Source organism: Cladosporium halotolerans, assembly GCF_011745625.1.
Source record: "Cladosporium halotolerans strain TM138-S3 chromosome Unknown Sca6, whole genome shotgun sequence".
NCBI lineage: Eukaryota > Fungi > Ascomycota > Dothideomycetes > Cladosporiales > Cladosporiaceae > Cladosporium > Cladosporium halotolerans.
The window spans coordinates 1023947-1043203 of NW_027191457.1; the positions used below are offsets into that span (position 1 = coordinate 1023947).

At 56.4% G+C, this 19257-nt stretch overlaps 8 protein-coding genes across 8 annotated transcripts; 6 read left to right on the forward strand and 2 right to left on the reverse strand.

Annotated features, from left to right (window-relative positions):
• The first annotated feature begins 341 nt into the window (after positions 1–341).
• WHR41_02691 (uncharacterized protein) lies at positions 342–4856 on the forward strand. Its single transcript, XM_069371297.1, has 3 exons — positions 342–702; positions 784–2136; positions 2191–4856. Exons 1-3 carry the CDS (start codon positions 531–533, stop codon positions 4092–4094), a joined length of 3429 nt encoding a protein of 1142 aa, XP_069231728.1. The 5' UTR covers positions 342–530; the 3' UTR covers positions 4095–4856.
• A 15-nt stretch (positions 4857–4871) lies between these two features.
• WHR41_02692 (uncharacterized protein) lies at positions 4872–6875 on the reverse strand (the record flags this gene model as incomplete). Its single annotated transcript, XM_069371298.1, has 1 exon — positions 4872–6875. One exon carries the CDS (start codon positions 6873–6875, stop codon positions 4872–4874), a length of 2004 nt encoding a protein of 667 aa, XP_069231731.1.
• A 428-nt stretch (positions 6876–7303) lies between these two features.
• WHR41_02693 (uncharacterized protein) lies at positions 7304–8602 on the forward strand (the record flags this gene model as incomplete). The annotated part of the gene is made up of 1 exon (XM_069371299.1): positions 7304–8602. One exon carries the CDS (start codon positions 7304–7306, stop codon positions 8600–8602), a length of 1299 nt encoding a protein of 432 aa, XP_069231730.1.
• A 402-nt stretch (positions 8603–9004) lies between these two features.
• Positions 9005–10052, forward strand: WHR41_02694 (uncharacterized protein). Its single transcript, XM_069371300.1, has 2 exons — positions 9005–9324; positions 9384–10052. Exons 1-2 carry the CDS (start codon positions 9156–9158, stop codon positions 9890–9892), a joined length of 678 nt encoding a protein of 225 aa, XP_069231725.1. The 5' UTR covers positions 9005–9155; the 3' UTR covers positions 9893–10052.
• A 426-nt stretch (positions 10053–10478) lies between these two features.
• WHR41_02695 (uncharacterized protein) lies at positions 10479–12766 on the forward strand. The gene is made up of 2 exons (XM_069371301.1): positions 10479–12406; positions 12462–12766. The coding sequence occupies exons 1-2, from the start codon at positions 10708–10710 to the stop codon at positions 12494–12496; spliced, it is 1734 nt and encodes a 577-aa protein (XP_069231724.1). The 5' UTR covers positions 10479–10707; the 3' UTR covers positions 12497–12766.
• Positions 12767–12776: 10 nt separating this feature from the next.
• On the reverse strand, positions 12777–13247 carry WHR41_02696 (uncharacterized protein; the record flags this gene model as incomplete). Its single annotated transcript, XM_069371302.1, has 1 exon — positions 12777–13247. The coding sequence occupies one exon, from the start codon at positions 13245–13247 to the stop codon at positions 12777–12779; it is 471 nt and encodes a 156-aa protein (XP_069231727.1).
• Positions 13248–14252: 1005 nt separating this feature from the next.
• WHR41_02697 (uncharacterized protein) lies at positions 14253–15647 on the forward strand (the record flags this gene model as incomplete). Its single annotated transcript, XM_069371303.1, has 1 exon — positions 14253–15647. The coding sequence occupies one exon, from the start codon at positions 14253–14255 to the stop codon at positions 15645–15647; it is 1395 nt and encodes a 464-aa protein (XP_069231726.1).
• An 819-nt stretch (positions 15648–16466) lies between these two features.
• Positions 16467–18514, forward strand: WHR41_02698 (uncharacterized protein; the record flags this gene model as incomplete). Its single annotated transcript, XM_069371304.1, has 4 exons — positions 16467–16578; positions 16630–16735; positions 16790–16843; positions 16893–18514. The coding sequence occupies 4 exons, from the start codon at positions 16467–16469 to the stop codon at positions 18364–18366; spliced, it is 1746 nt and encodes a 581-aa protein (XP_069231723.1). The 3' UTR covers positions 18367–18514.
• Positions 18515–19257: the final 743 nt, after the last annotated feature.

Consider the following 19257-nt stretch of genomic DNA (forward strand, 5'->3'; position numbering starts at 1 on the left):
CTCTCGTGACGCGCGCGAGGAGCTGCGGACGCAATGCTATGCTGTAGTAGTGTACGAGATGCAGCGCTGCACGCGGGCAGGCGTGGCACGGCATGGTGCCTGAGCAGGCCCCGGCGCGCTAACAAGTTGCTAAGTCGTGCATGTCGGGACGTCGTCAAAGGCAGAGCGTGCTGAGGTGCCGCGCGATGGCTAGCAGGGATGGCCGTCTGCGGGCGGCGACTCGAACACGGATCTAGCATGACCATGGCGCCCTCTAGCTGCCCGTCGGCGCACTGTGCGCGATGGCCCGCCCAGGCCTCCATGCCCGCAACGTCGCTCCAGGGTCGCCCACCGTGGCTCCCTATCTCCCCTCCACGCGCCCGTCGCCCATGGCCTGACCTCGGGGCCTGCTGTCTTCGTGGCCCTGACGTCTCAACCCCCCCGGCGGCCAGAGGAGAGTTTGATCGGCCTGCCTACTGGCCTTAGCACCCTAACACTGGGCCATCCGCCGCCACAATTTCACGAGACCCTCCTATAGCCCCGGCCCTCTAATGTTGGCCGACGACATCCCTCCTCCCTTGCCAGTGGGGAGCCAGCAGCGCAGGACGCGCGCGACATCGAACCAGCGCCAGCTCGACAGACTCATCGCCGCCGGTTTCGTCGACGCCCGCGAGCAGAAGAAGTGCCGCAACGTCGAGTTCACCGCCAGCACGGACAACCTAGGTGAGCCCATCATCAGCTCACCGCTGGCTGCTCGCATTCTGTCTCAGACACACAGGGCTGACGTTGTCTCGCCGCAATTAGCGATCAGGGAAGACCCTCTGGCGCTCCGCAAGCAGGACATCGACAACAGTTCCCTGCGCCCACATCAGCACACCTCCAGCCTTGACGATCGACAACCCTCTGGACCGGCGACTCAAGTCAGGCCTGCACCCGCACGACGGTTGAAAGCTCAGCGCAACAGTATGCTCGCCGCAAAAGGGCGCGAGTCGCGCCGCGAACGCACCTTCATCGGCGCGCAGTGTGCCGCATGCGAGGAACCTCTGGAGCACACTCTCCGCGGCGAGCGCATCCTCCAGCTCTCTTGCGGCCATGTTGCACACGAGGCCTGCTTCTACGAGTACATCAAAGAGTTCGAAGTGCAATCGTGTCCGACTTGTGACGCGCCTCTTGGATTGGATTCTAGCAGAGGAGCGGGCATTGACTTCGAGAACCTCAACAAGCTTGTGCGCTCCGCGCAAGTTCCTGATCCCAGAGATGCTTCGCGAGAGACCCAGGCCACTCCCACGCCGCCGTCATGGCAGCATGAAGCTTCTCAGGTATCTCCGCAGTCGCAAACACCTCGTGCGAGGACACAGCACCGCAACACTAGGGAACACCTCCTGCCCGAGCATGTACGCAACAACCCGCAGCGCCATGAACGTTACGATTCGACGAATGGCCACAGTAGGAATATGAGCGGTGATACTCAGGGCATGATGTCGACCGCGATATCGACTGCCGACTACGCCGAGACGCATCACGCGCGACGACACGATTACGACGTACAGTCGATGGAGTCGCGTTTGAGCGGAAGCCGCGCTGCGAAGAACCCGATCCCCGCACCTACAGTGACCGTTCGCAGCGAGTTCCCGACCCTTTCCAAGTCGCGACAACAACAGAGCTTGACATGTCTTGTTACCGTGGAGGTCGTCGATGGCAAGTGGCAGCCTACGCCCGAAGACCTGCGCGCCGCTGTCCCCTCCCATCATCCTGGCCCAGAAGAGATGGTTGGCAAGACGAAGTCTTTCAGGTCAGCGGAGACACATCGCCCCATTGACAGCGTTCACGAGTCGTACGGATATCGGGAGAACATGGAGGCAACTAAGAACGACCTTTTCACGAGGGTGGATAACTGGCATGGACTGGACATCTCGCGATTCGGAAGGCTTCTCTTGCACGGACCTATGCGTGTTGGCAAGGACCGGCAGTCGTGGCAGGAGCTGGAATGCTTCTTGTTCGAGGAGATGCTCATCTGCGTCAAGGAGAAGAAGCTCTCGTCCGGTGCAAGCCAACAATGGGATGGTTCTGAGGTTCCCAGCAAGGCGAAACCGAAGTGCACTTTGAAGGGTTCGATCCTCATCAAGAAGCACCTGAAGGAGGTGGAATACGTTCAACGTGAGTTTGATTCACGTGCGTGAGATGTTGATCGATACTGACTGACCTTGGCAGAATTCGGGATCTTAACTCTCAGTCTTTCCGTCGCGGAGTTGCCTCAATTTCACCTGATGTTCTCCGACCGAAACCAGCTTGAGATTTGGCGTCGCGCGCTGACCGAGCTGGACCAGTTCGACGCCTTGGAGCCCCACACAGCAGAATACGGCCAGGATTCCTCCGGCACTGACGAAGACGACTACAAAGGCCGTCCATCGTCGAATCCCAAGCGTGCGTCATCAGCACACTCTTCGTATGGCGCGAACCGATCAGTTGCGACTGCACCAACGGAGTACACCAGCTCGCGCGTTGGTGGCCAGGACATGCGCCTGAGCGCATCTTCACTGCACGTCCCTGTGGATGTCGTTGTCGTGATCCCGGTATCGTCTTCCATGCAAGGCCTCAAGATCAACCTCTTGCGAGACTCGCTTCGGTTTCTGGTATCGCATCTGGGCGAAAACGATCGTATGGGTCTGGTTACTTTCGGCTCGGCCGCTGGTGGTGTCCCTCTTGTGGGCATGACCTCGAAGAACTGGAAGGGCTGGTCGCAGGTCTTGAGCTCAATCAGACCCGTTGGCCAGAAGAGCATGCGTGCGGATGTTGTTGAGGGTGCCAATGTTGCGATGGATCTTCTCATGCAACGCCGGTCTTCGAACCCGCTGTCCAGCATCATGCTCATCAGCGACTCGCCCACATCGGACGCTGACAGCGTTGATTTCGTTGTTTCCCGCGCGGAAGCCGCGAAGATCTCCATTCACTCTTTCGGTCTCGGTCTTACGCACAAGCCTGATACCATGGTCGAATTGTCAACTCGCACCAAAGCTTCGTACACTTACGTCAAGGACTGGATGATGCTGCGCGAGTGCGTGGCTGGCTGCTTGGGTTCTTTACAAACCACTTCTCATCAGAACGTCAAGGTCAAGCTTCGGATCCCCGAGGGCTCCCCAGCCAAGTTCGTCAAGATCAGTGGCGCTCTGCACATCACCAAGCGCGCCACCGGCCGCGACGCGGAAGCATCTTTGGGTGACCTGCGATTTGGCGACAAGAGAGACATCCTCGTGCAGCTCGCTATCGCACCAGACAACGCTACTCCCGACCATGTGCCTGCCGATCCTTGGGAGAGCATGATCTCTGGGCTTGAAGCACTTGGTGGTCCTCTCGACCAAGAAGAGATGCGCACTCTCTCCGTGGAAGAGCTCCCTCTGCTTCAGGCAGACCTCTCTTGGGGTGACATCCTGCGGGAGGGCCATCTCACACACGCACCACGACCGTCACTTCTGGCGATCACAATGCTTCCCCACGCACGCAAATCGACACGCCCGCCTTCCCCGCCCATTCCACCTCACCCACACATCGTCCAGAGGCGCATGGAGCTTCTGACCTCGGACATGCTTTCGCGCTCCTTGACACTCGTGTCACGGGGTCAAAACGAGCGTGCTCACCATTTGCTCGCAGAGACACGCAGTATTCTCAAAGGTCTCGGCAAGGGTGGCTTGCCACCCCTTCCTCCTCCGCCAAGCGGCGGTCTCCCGCCCACGCCCAAGACTACCGACGCGCGAAACTCTCCCACCGAGTCCAACTACAACTCTTCCTCCAACGGCACACGCGCATCGTCTCCGCCGCGCCAGGAAACTCTCCACACTTTCACCCCCGCCGCCGGCATCGACACCAGAGCCATGTCAGCTCTTGACTTCGAGCTGGAGAGCAGCCTGGAATGGATCACGCACCCGGCTGTCTTCAGCCGCGACTCGCGCAAAGCCGTGCTCCAGACCATCGGCGTGATCTCTTCCCAGCGCGGCCTCTCCTTCCGCACGCCTTCCGAGAGCCTCTGGGCCGCCCGCATCCCCGGCATCAAGAATCTCACCGAGCAGAGCCGCGAGTGGCGCGAAGTCGGCGACGAGAGCCTGGCCGAGGAGATGTAACCGCTCCCTTTTGTTTTTGATGACATGATGAACGAGTACGCTGGCGCACCGGTTCTCATTCTTCTGGATCTCTGACAGCACAGATCGCTGCCGGAGGCCTGCTCCTTATACCCTCTCCTAACCCTCCCTCCTGGATACTTCTGGATAGTCGACTGGCCAGGGCCATGGCCACGACCTGACGACCTCGACGGCAGCGCTTGTGCGCCAGTGCATTTCACTGTACAGCTTCCACATGCACAGCCGCCATCTCCGCCACCCCGGACCCTCGCCGCGGCGGTCTATCTACTAGACACGGCTCGAATATATACAAAAACACACGCGAAAAAGACATCCGCCGCGAGGCACGCAATAGCCAGGCCTGCGCCCCTGTTCTATCAGGCTTAGGACAACAACTAATCTTGCTGACGCTTGAAACGAGGGGATTTGGGGGTTTGTTAGCGATTCTTTTCTTTCCGGACTCTTGAGATTTTGTTTGCTTCAACGGTCCCCCGAGGGGGCCAAGTTCGATACCACAACTGCACTGCTTTGTTTCGGGTTTGAATACAGTATCGTCATAGCGCGCAGATTTTGCTATTTGTTGTATAGTGAAATTGGACGCTTAATGTACAGATTGTCATCTTGAATATCTCTCACTTGGGGCGATTTCTTCTGCTTGTGATTATTGTACATCTGTGGCTTCTCTGAGCTGTTGCCTGGCTTTCATTAGTTGGAGCTGTATGTCTTTGAGCCATCACGATGATAACTCGATTGATGCTCGCAACACTCTCGGCCCACACCTCATCTGCTCTCAAAATAGCTCGTCACGGCCTCGACGAACTCTCCCTTCTTCGTAAGACCTCCGCCCAGCTTCCTCTGCTTCAGAAACGCTTTCAAATCCTTGACCGTCATCTTGTTCAAAGCGTCCCTCTCCCACGCCTCCCGAACCTCACTCTCGCTCGGCACCCCACTGCCATCCCCATCCCCGCCCTCCTGCTTGACCTTCTTCGACGCCGCACTCGCCGGCTCCGCCTTCAGCGACCGCTTCACGCCCCCGTTCGCCGTGGCGTGCAAATGCGCCTTGTTCTCCCGCTGCCAGTTCCGGAACGCGGCGTCCAGCACCTCCCCCCACTCCAGCACGTACGGCCCCGCGCGCTTGTCGATCTGCCGGTGCCGCGGGATCGTCTTGTCCTTCGCCTTCTCCGGCACGTCTTCCTCGAGCGCCAGCGCTTGCAGGATGCGGTAGAACCACTGCAGCGACGGGTTCGGGTAGTTGCGCGGCTCGTAGGCGCCTTTGGGCAGCTGCAGCTGCTGGACGACTTTGCGCATCGCGTCCGTCACTTCGTCGGGCGCTTTGACGTGCGAGGTCTCGGGCGGGTGCCGGATGTCGTCTGCGAAGGGCAGGGGTTTGATCCAGAGGCCTGGCGGGAGGGTTTGTTCGTCTTCGGCGTTGCGGTGCTCGGAGCCCGCGAGCACGGCGGCGAGGGTCGGCGCGGCGTTTTTGCGCGGGATGAACCAGGCGATGCCCATTTTGTCGCTCGCGAGGAGTTTCTGGTGCAGGGCGCTGAAGACGCGCGTGGAGCCGACGAAGCCTTCTTCGCTGGGGTAGATGAAGGTCGAGGGCTTGTAGTTGGCCCAGACGGGGAGCATGGAGGTCGGCTTGAAGCCGATGATGCGAAGGACGGGGTCGCCGAAGTTTTTGATTTGGGACAGCTCTTCGGTCGAGAAGGAGATGGTCTCGCCGCCGAATTTGAAGGCGCGGCGGACTTCGGCTTTCTCGACTGAGCGCGCGGTGTCGTCTGCCATTAGAGTGCTACTCATGACGGCGATCTGCGGCTTGTCGCTGTCTTCGGGCAGGTAGATGTATGATGTGCGCTTTGGCTCCTGGCGTTTCAGCAGGATGAAGCCTTTTACGCTGATCTTGAGCTTGGGTCCGATTTCGAAAGGCAGGTTGGCAAAGAGGGCTCTCCGTGGCGCAGCGCGAGAAGCGACGGATGAAAGCAGTGACTGCAGCAGGCTTATACCGTCCTTAGCGGTGGAAGATGCAGGCTTAATGTCTGTTGCCAGTGGAGCAGGGGCGTCCGGGTCTGACGGCGTGCTAGAATAAACGATGTCGTTGTAGAACTTGCTACGATCGAAAGTGTACCCTCGGTCTGGGTGGGAGATGGGGAACAGCTCGATCGTGACGCCGAGGTCGTACAGGTCCTTCGCTCTGACTGCGGCGGAGTTTCGAGCATCGCGGCTGGAGGCATGAGGGTAGTCGTTGTCGGTGACGAGGAAAAGCCGTCTTGAAGAGAAATTGGGAGCCTTGGTGGTGAAGATCTGGTTTGCGCAAAAGAGAAGGTTGGCCATGCTGACTTCCTCGTCGCTGGCTTGCAAAAGATCGCTTCGCTCTTCTTCATCCTCAACCATATCCCGTAATCGTCTGACGTCTGCGGCAGCGGGTACGTCGAGGTCGGTAAGGAGATAGCAGTGGGGATATTGCAGACCCGGACCACCGCCGTCGTCGCCATCTTGGAAGCGGCTCTTCTCGGTGCCGAAAAGCAGCACGCCCATCATGTCGTTGGGATTGCTGATGATACGTTGTTGCATCAGCGCATAAGCACATTTGAGCGCAGCCAGTGTTGGCGACAGCGCAGTATCTGGTTTCTTCTCATTGAACTCGGACGGTTTCGTTAACATCGACTTGCTGACGTCGATTGCGAATAGTACGGCATCTTTGACAGTTTTATAGCCAGTTTCGTCGATCTCCTCATCTTCGTCTTCCTCCTCCTCGGGGTCGCGAGGGTAGTTGGAGTCCGACATGTCGGATATGATGAGGCGAAAACGGTATTGTTGATATGAGAGACGGGCTGATAAGTGGTCAGGGCAGACAATCTTCGTACACGTCGGCTCTATGTACTGTAACTCGTCTCCCTCGAAACACTTCTCGTCCTAATGTCGGTTGCGCAGTTTATGTTTGGACGTTCGTCTCCGCCCCCGGCTTGAGCTTCACGGTCGGCTGCCTGAAGCGTCGCGTTCGCGGAGTCGCGCATTCACGTGATCTCGCTGATCGGTGACGCAGTCACTGCAGGCGAAGCTCGGTGCCGCGATCGCCGCCGCTGGTCAGCATCATTGGAATCGGGCCACAAAGTTGAAGTGAGGCCCGCCGTCTCGTCACATTCGCGCTCACTTCACTCACGTTTTGCTTTGTTTTGCGTCTCGGTTCTTTTGCGCATTTCCCATTTCCCATCATGAGTGTCGCACAATCTCTACGCGCGATCAGCAAACGAGCATCGCCAGCGCAGTGCCTCCAAGCACAGAAGGCCCGATCATGGCAGCAGCACCGAGCCCTCGCCACGCATGTACCGCCTGTCACCCAGGACAACACCTCGTCGCAGGGTCCCACTGCCATGGTCTTCATGAATATGGGCGGCCCTAGCACGACCGACGAGGTTCACGGTTTCCTTTCTCGATTATTCGCCGACGGCGATCTCATTCCCCTTGGTCCTCTTCAAGGATACCTCGGACCTTTCATTGCGAAGCGCCGGACGCCCAAGATTCAAAAGCAGTATGCAGATATTGGTGGTGGCAGCCCCATCAGGAAGTGGAGCGAGTACCAGTGCGAAGAGATGTGCAAGATTCTGGACAAGATCCGGCCGGAGAGCGCTCCTCACAAGCCATACGTTGCTTTCAGGTACGCGGACCCTCTGACGGAAGAGATGTACGCGAAGCTGCTGGAGGATGGTTTCGGCAAGGGCAAAGGTGGTCGGGCAGTGGCATTCACACAATACCCTCAGTACTCGTGCAGTACGACCGGCAGCTCGCTCAATGAGCTGTGGAAGTGGCGCCAGCGCATGGAGTCTCCCAGACGGAACTCCAACCTCACCGCCGCAGAAGCCGAGGGCTCAATCAACTGGAGCGTGATTGATCGCTGGCCGACTCACCCTGGTCTTGTCGAAGCCTTCGCTCAGAACATCGAAGCCACCCTCCAGACCTACCCTGAGGATGTCCGTGACAGCGTCGTCCTTCTCTACTCCGCCCATTCGCTTCCCATGTCCGTTGTCAACCGTGGCGACCCCTACCCCGCTGAGGTCGCTGCCACTGTTTGGGCAGTACAGCAGCGTCTCGGTCACAAGAACCCTTACCGCCTTGTGTGGCAGTCGCAGGTCGGCCCGTCCGCCTGGCTCGGAGCTCAGACCAGCGATACCGTGGCAAACCTTGTCAAGAAGGGCCAGAAGGATCTCGTTCTCATTCCGATCGCCTTCACTTCCGACCACATTGAGACCCTGTTCGAAATCGATCAGGAGGTCATCCATGAGGCAAATGAGCTTGGCGCAGACGGCCGAGTGAGGCGAGCAGAGTCTCTCAACGGCAACCCGATCTTCATTCGCGGACTGGCGGATATTGCCAAGAGCCACTTGGACAGCGGCGAGGCGTGCTCCAGGCAGATGGGCCTCAGGTGTCCCGGCTGCAAGAGTGAAAGATGCTTGGAGCAGAAGAAGTTCTTCCTCGGCCAGAATGAGCGCAACAACGATGCCGTGGCACTGTAAGTTGTCACATGTATGTAATTACTTACCAAACTACCAGTAATATTAGGCATCTGTCTTCATTACATCCTGCGAGCTACTTCATGCGCACTTCACCCAATACTCACGCACACATGCCTTAGGTCTTCAACGGCGGTCACATGCGATTCAAAACATCTTCACTCACTCACTATGCATGAGGCTGCCGAATGAAATGAGCGTCACATGTCAGCTGCCGCCGTTTGCGTCCCATCACTTCGTCCGACTATTTGATCGACTCAACACCCTCCTTCTCGCCTTCCAACCTCCATCCCTCGACACACCATCTTTTACCGCACCACAACACGCATTCTCGTCGCTGTTTTCTTGACACGCTCAAATAAAGATCAACAACCGCAACAAATCAACGACACAAGAAGCTATAGCTTCTCAATCAAAGGTATTACTTTTTGCAGCGTCGTTATCGTCAGGCAGCGCGGTTCAGAGATCGGAGGAAGCAGTGGAGGACTTGGCGCTTTTTTTGGTGTTACATCTACTAAACACGCGGTCAAGTCATCGTCCAGAAGCCTGGAAGAAGATGGCTTTTCTCGACACCGCCGACAGCAAGCATGCTGCGCCCAGCGACGCCGTTTCCAGCACTGCTGGCGGCAAGAGTCACGAGAAGAAGACCGGGAGCAGCGACTCCCCCATCTTCAGACTCCCGGCCGAGATCAGAAACATGATCTGGCAATACGTCGTCGATGGCCGTAAGTCCCCTATCACCTCCCTAACCCGCAGCCTCAACAGCTAACCCACCCCACAACAGACGGCAAGATCATCCGCGTCGGCCGCAAGAAGAAAGACGCCCGCACCCAGCAGCGTGACCGCCTCGCCCTCGCCCTCACCTGCCGCCAGGTCCAGAACGAGGCCTACCTCATGTACTACGCGTGCAATACCTTCGTCCTCCGCGCCCGCCACCGCAGCCACTGCTTCCGCGTTATCGAGCCCGCCGCCAACTGGCTGTACGAACTGCTGGAGGAGGAGAGAGAGGCGCTCGGAAAGGTCGTCATCTGCTGCAAGACGGATGTGCCGCTGCTTCTCATGCAGCATGCCTGGAGCTTTGCAGAGGCTCTTGGAATGGGGTTCGGGTTTAAGGTTGTGGGGAAATTGGATAAGGAGGTTGAGGAGAAGAAGGCCCATATGGGCATTGAGAGGACTGTCAAGAGGATGGTTGAGAGCTGGGACTGTGAGCATGGGAAGGATTGCTCTGGGTCGCATTTCGAGCTGGCTCGCCCGAAGCCGAAGGCTAAGGGCAGTGAGAAGAAGAGGCTGTGATGGGTGGAACGTTTGAGGTCAACGAAATTGTTGTTTGAGAGAGGTGTTGTGGAGGGACGTTTGAGGGTATCGGATGGCTTGTGACAGACAGACTGAAGAATGAATGGAACGTCATCTCCAGAATGGCATGGCAATGTGAGCTATGACCATCAAAAGCATATCCATAATAGCGTGTCTACCCATTGAGAGCGTATCAATTGCCATCAATCTAATTTCAGTAATGTTGTCGTTGTGAGATACCGGGACGGAGGGCCGGGAGGAATGAACGCCGAAAGTGCCGCTGCGGCCATCGGACTGGCTGGGGATGCGTTTCGAGATGCGATGACCTCACCACTCGAGCCGGGATGTTGCCAACAAAGGGGATAATAGGAGCATATACGCTGCGAAGGGATGAACGAAATCTACATCCAGAGTCTTCCAATAACCGGCGGTTAAGAGAACATCATAGTCCGAACGCTATAGATCTGCAATTCGTCTGAAAGTGGAAGATAAACAGAAGTCCGCATCTGGAAGGCAGACGATTAGCGTTTCGCGGGCTTGAAACCCGTGCCGTATGCCTGACGTGGTTCGCATCTGGCTCCTGCAACGCCGTATCTTGATTGATAATGTAGCGCTCATCGCATTCCGCACGCTTGCTGACCGTCCCGTCTCTCGTTTTCCCATCTCAGTCTTCTTTCCTTTACAGCATTGACCGCATACCGACATGACTTTGGCAGGCCCAGAGTAAGATCGCCATCAGGTCTCGTGCCCGTCGCATTCGGACTCGGAAGTCAACCACTACGGCAGTGAGCATCTAGCAAGAGCATAGGCGCGCGATGGAGAACACAGACAGCGTGATTGAGGCCGAGGCTGCTCTTGAGCAGCGCGCTCTTCGGCAGGATCGCAATGTACACAGCGAAAGGGCTGGTCATCAGGCGGCGAAGGTAGCAGGCGGCGGCATAAGCGTACCCGAGGAGACGGGCGAGCACAGGCTCCACGAAGAGTCGCCTTTGCTGCCGCGCGAGCCTGCGGACGAAGGCCGGAAGGACTCGTGGTCCGGAGGAGATGATTTTGCCCACTTGCCGTGGCACAAAAGGCCGTCGATATACTGGGTTCTGGGGCCGTTCTTCATAGTGGCTCTGGCTTTTGGAGGTTCCATCACGCCCAAGATCAACCTGATATTGCAGCTGGTTTGTCGGCAATATATCGACGAGCGATCAATTGCGGAGCCAGGCTTCACGAGACTGCCTGTCGACTTCAATGGTGGGGATAATGATCAATGTCGCATTCCTGAGGTACAGAGTCGGGTGTCGATATTCACTCTGTGGATAAACCTCATTACCGGCCTCATCTCTGCATTCGCCAGCCCCAAACTGGGCGCGCTCAGCGATCGGTACGGACGCAAGAAGATTATCGTCGTCACAAGCGCAGGAACTATTTTGGCCGAAATCATCACGATCATAGCGGCTACTCACCCGGAGACCATTAACGTGGAATGGCTTCTCGTGGGGGCTGCTCTAGACGGCTTGACCGGCTCTTTCATCGTCGCAATGGCCATTACCAACTCCTATGTGACTGATTGCACACCTCCCGCGGGACGTAATGTAGCTTTCGGTCTGATCCATGGTTGCCTGTTCTCCGGCGTCGCATTCGGGCCCATCATTGCAGGCTATCTGGTCAAGTACACCGGCAAGATCGTCATCGTCTTCTACATCTTGCTTGCCGTGCATACGTCTTTCGCGATCTTCATCGGTTTCGTTGTGCCGGAGTCTGTCAGTAAGAAGCGCCAACTTGCGGCGCGCGAAAAGCACGAGGAGCTTCGTCGCGACACCCAACAGGATTCGACATGGGACTGGATCAACCAGCTGCGGTCTCTCAACGTCTTCGCTCCTTTAAAGGTGCTGTGGCCGACAGGCGAGGGCTCGTCACCAGCGCTGCGCCGCAACCTCGTCTTCCTCGCAGCCGTCGACACCATCGTCTTCGGCGTCGCAATGGGCTCCATGACCGTCGTCATAATTTACACAAACTACCAGTTCGGCTGGAAAACTTTCGAGTCCTCGCGCTTCATGAGTATTGTCAACGCCTGCCGCGTCTTCTGCCTGCTCGTCGTCATGCCGCTGCTCACGCGCTGGGTGCGCCGGACGAAGAACTTCCCTTCGCAGAAGAACTCCGGCTCTGACCTGTTCGACCTGTCCATCATTCGCTTCGCAGTCCTCTTCGACACAATCGGATACTTGGGCTACACCCTTTCTCGTTCTGGTAGCATGATGATCCTGTCTGGCAGTATCGCGGCCATTGGTGGTGTTGCTTCACCCACGCTGCAGTCGGCGCTGACCAAACATGTGCCGCCTGAGCAAACGGGCCAACTCCTCGGCGCCAGCGGGTTGTTGCACGCGTTGGCACGTGTTGTGGCGCCTACGGTTTTTAATGCTATTTACGCGGCCACCGTGGGCAAGTTCACGCAGACGGTGTTTGTTTGTCTGACTGCGACGTTTGGGCTGGCTTTTGTGATTAGTTGGGTTGTTCAGCCGCATGGTGAATTCTTGACGCACCGTTGAACCGACAAGGGTTTTGCTGACACCAATTGCAGTATATCTACATGAAGACCATGGGCGCGAGGATTAATTCTCCTCAGCGCTGCTCGCCGGCAATCTAATGGTTGCGCACTCTATTCATCGCATATCTTGGAATCGCTTTTTCTTTATTCTTGTTCCTTTAATAAGTCTCTCGAGTAAAAGCATCGTCGCTTTCAATAACTTACTTTTGGGAGGATGTTGTTCCATTCATCACGGTTGCCCTCAGGAGTACACAGGGTCTAAGATACCCACGTGAATAGCATTTGATTACTTCGTGATATCATTAAATACCTCACATCCATTCTCGTGCAACAGGAAACCGACGTCAATCAAGCGGTCAACAAATCCCATTTCATAGCAAAGCAAATCTCCCCTCCTCCCACCTCGATCGCCCTCACTTTCCCAGGCTCAAACCCGCCCAGCTCCACCAACTTCGCAAAGTTGACCTTCTCGCCCGCCACCTCGCCCGACTCCGGCGGCAGTATCACCGCCACGCCCTTCCAGAGCAGCGAGTAGTGCACGCACTTCAAGCCCTTGACCGACGTTTTCAGGTCGGATGACAGCGTGGCGAAGATGTGCGTGAAGGTCGATTCGGGCTGCGACCAGGCGCGCGTGGACGATGTGTCGGTTTTGTGCGTAGTTATCGACGGCTGGTCGTTGTGTGCGAAGGCATCTTTGCACCACGCTGTCACGGTCGCGGTTGTGGTGTCGTCAAGGCAGAGGATTTTGGAGCTGCCGGAGAGCGAGAGCCGGGTGTCGTATTCGGCCAGGAACGCCTGGAGGGTGGGGTTGGTGGACATGGCTGTGGGTGTGGTGCTCGGGATCTGATGGATGGATTTGGGGTTAGGCTGGGTTGAATGAGGCTCGTAAAAGCTCGTATCGATGCTACTCGGTTGTTTTTGCTATCAAGGCCAACCTTGGATCTAATAATTAGATGGTATATCAAGGCCGGCCACTACGGTAAGGCGATGTTGCTTGGCGCCTCGTCTCCGCGATGAGCGACGTCGATCCGTCCGTCCGCCCGGCGCGTGGGCGACCGGGGGAAGGCTCGCTTGGACAACATCACATCGTGTCTCTGGCGACACCAACGACTTCCTCAACCATCTAGAGTCACGACATGTGATATATCATGCCGGGATTACTCGGCTAGGACTGAATGCGCAAAACGACAGACGGACAGGTCACACTGCTACCTTCCAATATCGAGCTTCCTCGGCGTCCTTAATACGACTCACGTGCATCGCGGCCGGCCCCTCGATTTGGGCTTTGCGTTTGCGTCGCGTTGTGGACCGGGCCATGGCCTCCAATCACAGGCCCGCGCCCACGGTACCACAGCGTGATACTTCGAGCACATGCTGCTGTGTCCAATACTAGGCAGCCTTACGTGGGAAGAACTCCGTGCCTCGGCTCGTGCTTCATGTTGTGATACCTGCAGAACATCACCACCACGCGTGGATCAACACGCCCAGTACTGCTCTTGGTCTGTATATACCCTCTTGTGTAGTATTAGTATAAGGTACGCTTACATCGCTTACTCGAAGCTTTCAATAGCCCCCGTGTAGGCCTGCGTGCCGGGGCTTAGCAAAGATGGCGGCCGTTGCTAGCGTTGCGCAGCGTCGCAAGACATCCAACGAAGTAGCAGAGCCTGCCAACGGCTAATAATACAAGTATATGTCGGCGAGACGCCTCCTATCCTGCCTTCGGTCTTCACAGTCGCAGTCTTTCGTTGCTGCCGACAGCCACAGGGCCGGTCACTCGTTCAGACAGCCACTTACCTCATTTTTGTTGTGCAACTTTAGCCCACCATGCTAAAGCACTTCGTCTCCTTGTTTATGCTGGTTGCTTTCCTCGCGGGCTCCAGTATAGGTCAACTGATCACGCCACCGCTGCTCCCAAGCCTTGACCCGTTCTATCAGCCTCCTGCAGGGTTTGAGAGCCAGGAACCTGGAGCCATCCTGCGCACTCGCAAAGTCGCGACGGCCTACTTCGGCCTGATTCCGAATCCGGTCCAGGCATGGCAGCTGCTGTACCGCACAAATGCTGTTGACGGCTCTGCAATCGCCTCCGTGACAACAGTCTTCAAGCCTCTTGTTGCGAAGAACGACCGCTTTGTCTCCTTCCAGACAGCCTACGATGGCGCGGCGAGGAGCGGAGTTTGCGACCCGAGTTACAATTACAGGCTCTTCGCGCCGCAGATTGACCTCATCTCTTCCGTCGAGTTCCTCCTGCTGCAAGCCTTCATCTTGGATGGCAACATCGTGTCTGCCTCAGACTACGAAGGTCCCGATGCTGCTTTCGGAGCCGGTCGCCTTGCTGGTACTGGCGTCTTGGACAGCATGCGTGCTGTGAAGAACTTCAAATCGACGCTTGGCTTCTCCACTGACAACCCGAAGGTCGTTGGCTACGGCTACAGTGGTGGTGCCATTGCAACAGGTTGGGCAGCCGGGTTGCAGCCATCTTACGCCCCAGAGCTCGATATCAAGGGCTGGGCTCATGGTGGCACACCGGCAAATCTCACTGGCACAGCTCTTCTCGTCGACGGTACTCTTTTCTCCGGTTTCCTCCCCCAGGCTCTTGCCGGCCTTAGTGCACCTACTGCATATGGTGCCGAGCTGCTCCCAGTATACGATCAGATCATTACACCGTACGGCCAGACTGTCCTGGATCTCGCTGAGCAAATCTGCTCCGTCCAGAACATCTTCACCTTCGCTTTCCAGGAAGTTCAATCCACCAAGGTCCAAACTCTCGGCGACCAGATCTTCTACGAGCCCACCATTTCCAGCGTTCTCACTCGCAACAATATGGGCTTGAACTCCGGTGAGACACCCACGGCCCCGGTTTACATGTTCCACGCCCCAGACGACGAGATCATCCCGTACGCCAACGCCACCACGCTCCGCGATGATTGGTGTGGCTTCGGTGCGAGCGTTGAGTTCGTCACTATTGCCGCTGGCGGCCATGCGACCACGGAAGTCATCGGCTTCCCGGGCGCTTTCAAGTTCGTCAAGGATGCTTTCGATGGAAATGTCGGCGGCGCGTGCTCGTCGGAGACGGTTTTGGATGAAACTCTCAATCCGCTGGCGCTGGGTCTCTCGCTCGAGCCAATTCTGGTCCAGCTGCTCAATGCTCTTGCGATTGCGGGCAGGAAGGATGCGAATATTATCAGCGATGTTGGAAATCTCAATAAGACGGCGACGTAAGGTCGATGTTGATTGGCATCTGAGCAAGTTTCATAGGCGTGATCAAAATATCAGCCAATCACAACTTGGCACAAAAAACTGCAGTTGCCACATCCATTCGTACAATCCGTGAATTGATTGCGGCTTCATCAACTTCCGCAGGCCGCGCTGGACTGTCCTTTATCAATCACAAATTCCGTAAATTTCCCAGAATTCGCGTCTCTGTCTCGAAATCCGCAATCAAATCCGGGGTTGCCGGGGATGCAGTCGATCATGCTGTCATCGCAAAGCCAGTCTCACTTTTCGCGGGATGACCTCGACCGTTGATTGAGCCTCCCCGGAGGATCAACAAACATCGCCGGTCGGTTCCACCTGGCGTACCGTCTAACATCAGAATCACGGGCTTCGTCTCATCAAAAAGATACCTCGAAACAATCGATTCCGAGCGTTTCCCATCTTACAAACCGAACGCTTTGCCGTCGTCAAACCCCGGACCCATCGTTCGGTGCTTCTTCCAGCTTCATCGGTCCTTGTACGGAGAGAAATGGCGAATTTCACCTCCCACCTGACATCACGCATCCGTAAGCAGAGTCAAACTCTGTGCTCGCGGCTGCCCTCTGACATCGCGTTTTCCCATGACGGATGCCTTTCCGGGAGCTCCGGTATAGCGTTTGCGCACCTTTAAGGTTGGTTCGCCCTGATATGTGATCTCATTCTGTCAATCGCCGTTTTAATCACCGATGGGTCGTCGTGCTTCTCATTATTCTGTGTCTCTTTATTCTTCTTCTCTAGTCTCTTAGTAGTTTAATGTGCTATTGAACACGTCGTCCTACTGCCAGGATGGATACCGAGAACCGACAAGAGCAGCGCGAGGAAGTGGAGAGGCTTCCGCAGGACGATACGGATTTGGAAGCCGGTGACAAAGATAAGGATGCCAGTCGCAATGGGTCACGTAGGTCTATCGACGTTCATTCCACAGAGGGCGTTCGCTGACCGTCGGCAGAACACTTAGATGGATCAAGAGAATCGTCGGCTGGAAGTGGCGACCCAGAGAAAAAAGATGATTTCGAGCTGGTTGACTGGGATGGCCCGAATGACCCTGAGAACCCGTAAGGACTCCTCATGACCGACGATTATTGACGGCATTATTGACGGAGGTTCAGCTTCAACTGGTCTGTATCGTACAAATGGGTGTTGACTATCACGACATGCTTCATGTGAGTGTCATTCGAGATACCGAGCCCAGACATCGCTGACTTCCTAAAGCTCTATCTTGACGGGTCTTCCGGCTGGAGCTTATGGATCTGGAAACGTGCAGATGGAGGCCGAATTCGGCATCAGCCAGGCCAACTTCCCTTGGTTGTACTGGGCGACAGCTTCATGGAACGTGGGAGCAGCCGTGTGGCCGCTCTTGTTTGTTCCCCTCACCGAGAACACTGGTCGCATGCCGGGATACTTCATCAGCTACATCCTCTTCCTTATCTGGCTCATTCCGTCCGCGACTGCGCCAAACTTCGCAACCCTCATTGTCACCCGATTTTTCGGCGGAGGCGCAAGTTCAGTCAGTATCAACATTGTCGGAGGAACAATCACGGATATCTGGCGTGGTGAGAAAGCCCGCAGCATTCCCATGTCCATCTTCGGCATGACGAGTGTCATTGGTATTGCTCTCGGGCCTTTCGTCGGTGGTGCCGCGCAGACGCACTTGAACTGGAGGTGGATCTACTGGGTACAGCTCATCTCCGATGCTATCTTGCTGCCGGTCTTCTGGTTCATCTTGAAGGAGACTCGAGGAGACGTCATTCTGGCCCGCAAGGCCAAGAAGCTCCGCAAGGCAGGCCGCAACGCTTACACTAAAGCTGAGCTCAACAAGACGAGTGTCGTCGAGATGCTCAAGGTCTCCTTCAAGCGTCCCACAAAGATGCTTGTGACCGAGTTCGTCGTCATCTCTTTCACACTCTGGGTCAGCTTCGCCTGGGGCATCCTGTTCCTGTTCCAAAGCAGTGTCACCCAAGTCTTTACGACACTCTACGGCTTCGGCACGTTTCAGACCACCTTGATCCAGCTCGCCCTCTCCGTCGGCGCTGTCATCGGTACCATCATCAACCCCGCCCAGGACATCCTCTACTTGCGCTCAGCCGGCCGCAACAAAGAACGACCCGGCAAGCCCGTCCCAGAAGCTCGCCTCTACTTTGCCGTCCCCGGCTCCCTCATCTTCACCGCCGGCCTCTTCTGGTACGGCTGGGCTGCTTACAGCTCCTTGCACTGGATCGTGCCCACTCTCGGTATCGCCTGCGTCGGCCTGGGAATCTACGAAATCTACATGGCCGTCGTCAACTACCTCGCCGACGCCTACGAGAAGTACGCCGCCTCCGCCCTCTCCGCCGCTTCGCTGGGCCGCAACACTTTCGGCGCTTTCCTGCCGCTTGCATCCCAGTCGCTATACACCAACCTCGGCTTCCAGTGGGCTTCGAGTCTGCTCGGTTTCATTGGCCTGGCACTCAGCTTGGTCCCGGTGATCCTGCTCCTCAAGGGCCCGGACATTCGCGCTCGCTCGCCTTTCATGTCTGAGAGTACGTACGACGAGGACGAGGCGGAGACCAGGCGCAATAGCGTTGCGAGCTCGAAGGCACAGAGGGCGGGCTCGACGAGGTCGATTCCGCCGTGGAGTTCGGTCAGAAGGCCAGGTGGTGTTCCGGGGCCGGCGGGGCAGGCAGTGCCTGCTACTGCGGCGATTTAGTCGTTGTTTCGTTCATAGGAAGACTTTGAAGGGTTTGGTCGATTGCATTATGATTTGGCGTCTAATGCATTTGGAATCCTGTTTCACTAGATTCTTTATGTAAATATAGATGATACTATATCATCTCATGCTCACGCTCCTCGCAACATTTTTTCTCTGTGGTGCAAAATTCCGCTCGACGCTCTGATGCTGTTGGTCGCACCTTGCCAGGGCCGGGGAAAGTTCCTTTCTTAATTCTCCAAGCCCGCGCTTTCCAAAGCATATGACAATAGTTCATCTGTTGAGCGGGAATGACGCTGTTTCAATGATACGCTCTCAATGGCACGCTGATGGGCTGGCTATACCGGCGCGGTCGATGGAAGCACGAACACAGCGGGGAGTCCGCTGATTGGCCCTGTACGGATTCTTCACGTGACAAGCCATGAAGTGAATTGTTCGTTCCGACATGCGGAACCATAGCGGCACAACGAAATGTTGGGATGGCTCTGAAGGCGAAATGTTGCTATAGTAATCCTGTTTGTGTCTGACGTGGGTGTCTGGCTGTATGCAGTCCTGTTTTTGACTCTGGGTATGAGGACGCTCGCATTGCCAATGGGAAGACAACGTCCTCTACCCTCGATGCAATGGGATATGTACCTCCGTTGTCTCCAGTGCTGCTGTAGGCGCGCATAGGAATATTTCGGACTGAAATTCACATCGCTGTGATTGCGGGAAGCAGCACTTTTCGATGGTGCCAGTCTTTTAATAGTCGCCTGCCGATTGATGGTGCGAATTGACATCTCGGTGAACAGGCGCGATGATAGCACCGTCAACATAGACCGCGGTGTGAGGACAGCGCTAACGGTTGTATCGCGGACGGAGTGTTTGCCATCTCCATTGCGGAGGCTCGTA

Excerpts from the sequence above, each read along its gene's own strand:
- WHR41_02691 (XM_069371297.1), top strand. The coding sequence starts at position 531 with ATGTTGGCCGACGACATCCCTCCTCCCTTGCCAGTGGGGAGCCAGCAG. Across the intron at positions 703-783 it reads CGCCAGCACGGACAACCTAG|CGATCAGGGAAGACCCTCTG; the intron begins GTGAGCCCATCA and ends CGCCGCAATTAG. Across the intron at positions 2,137-2,190 it reads GGAGGTGGAATACGTTCAAC|AATTCGGGATCTTAACTCTC; the intron begins GTGAGTTTGATT and ends TGACCTTGGCAG.
- WHR41_02694 (XM_069371300.1), top strand. The coding sequence starts at position 9,156 with ATGGCTTTTCTCGACACCGCCGACAGCAAGCATGCTGCGCCCAGCGAC. Across the intron at positions 9,325-9,383 it reads GCAATACGTCGTCGATGGCC|ACGGCAAGATCATCCGCGTC; the intron begins GTAAGTCCCCTA and ends ACCCCACAACAG.
- WHR41_02695 (XM_069371301.1), top strand. The coding sequence starts at position 10,708 with ATGGAGAACACAGACAGCGTGATTGAGGCCGAGGCTGCTCTTGAGCAG. Across the intron at positions 12,407-12,461 it reads TTGGGTTGTTCAGCCGCATG|TATATCTACATGAAGACCAT; the intron begins GTGAATTCTTGA and ends CACCAATTGCAG.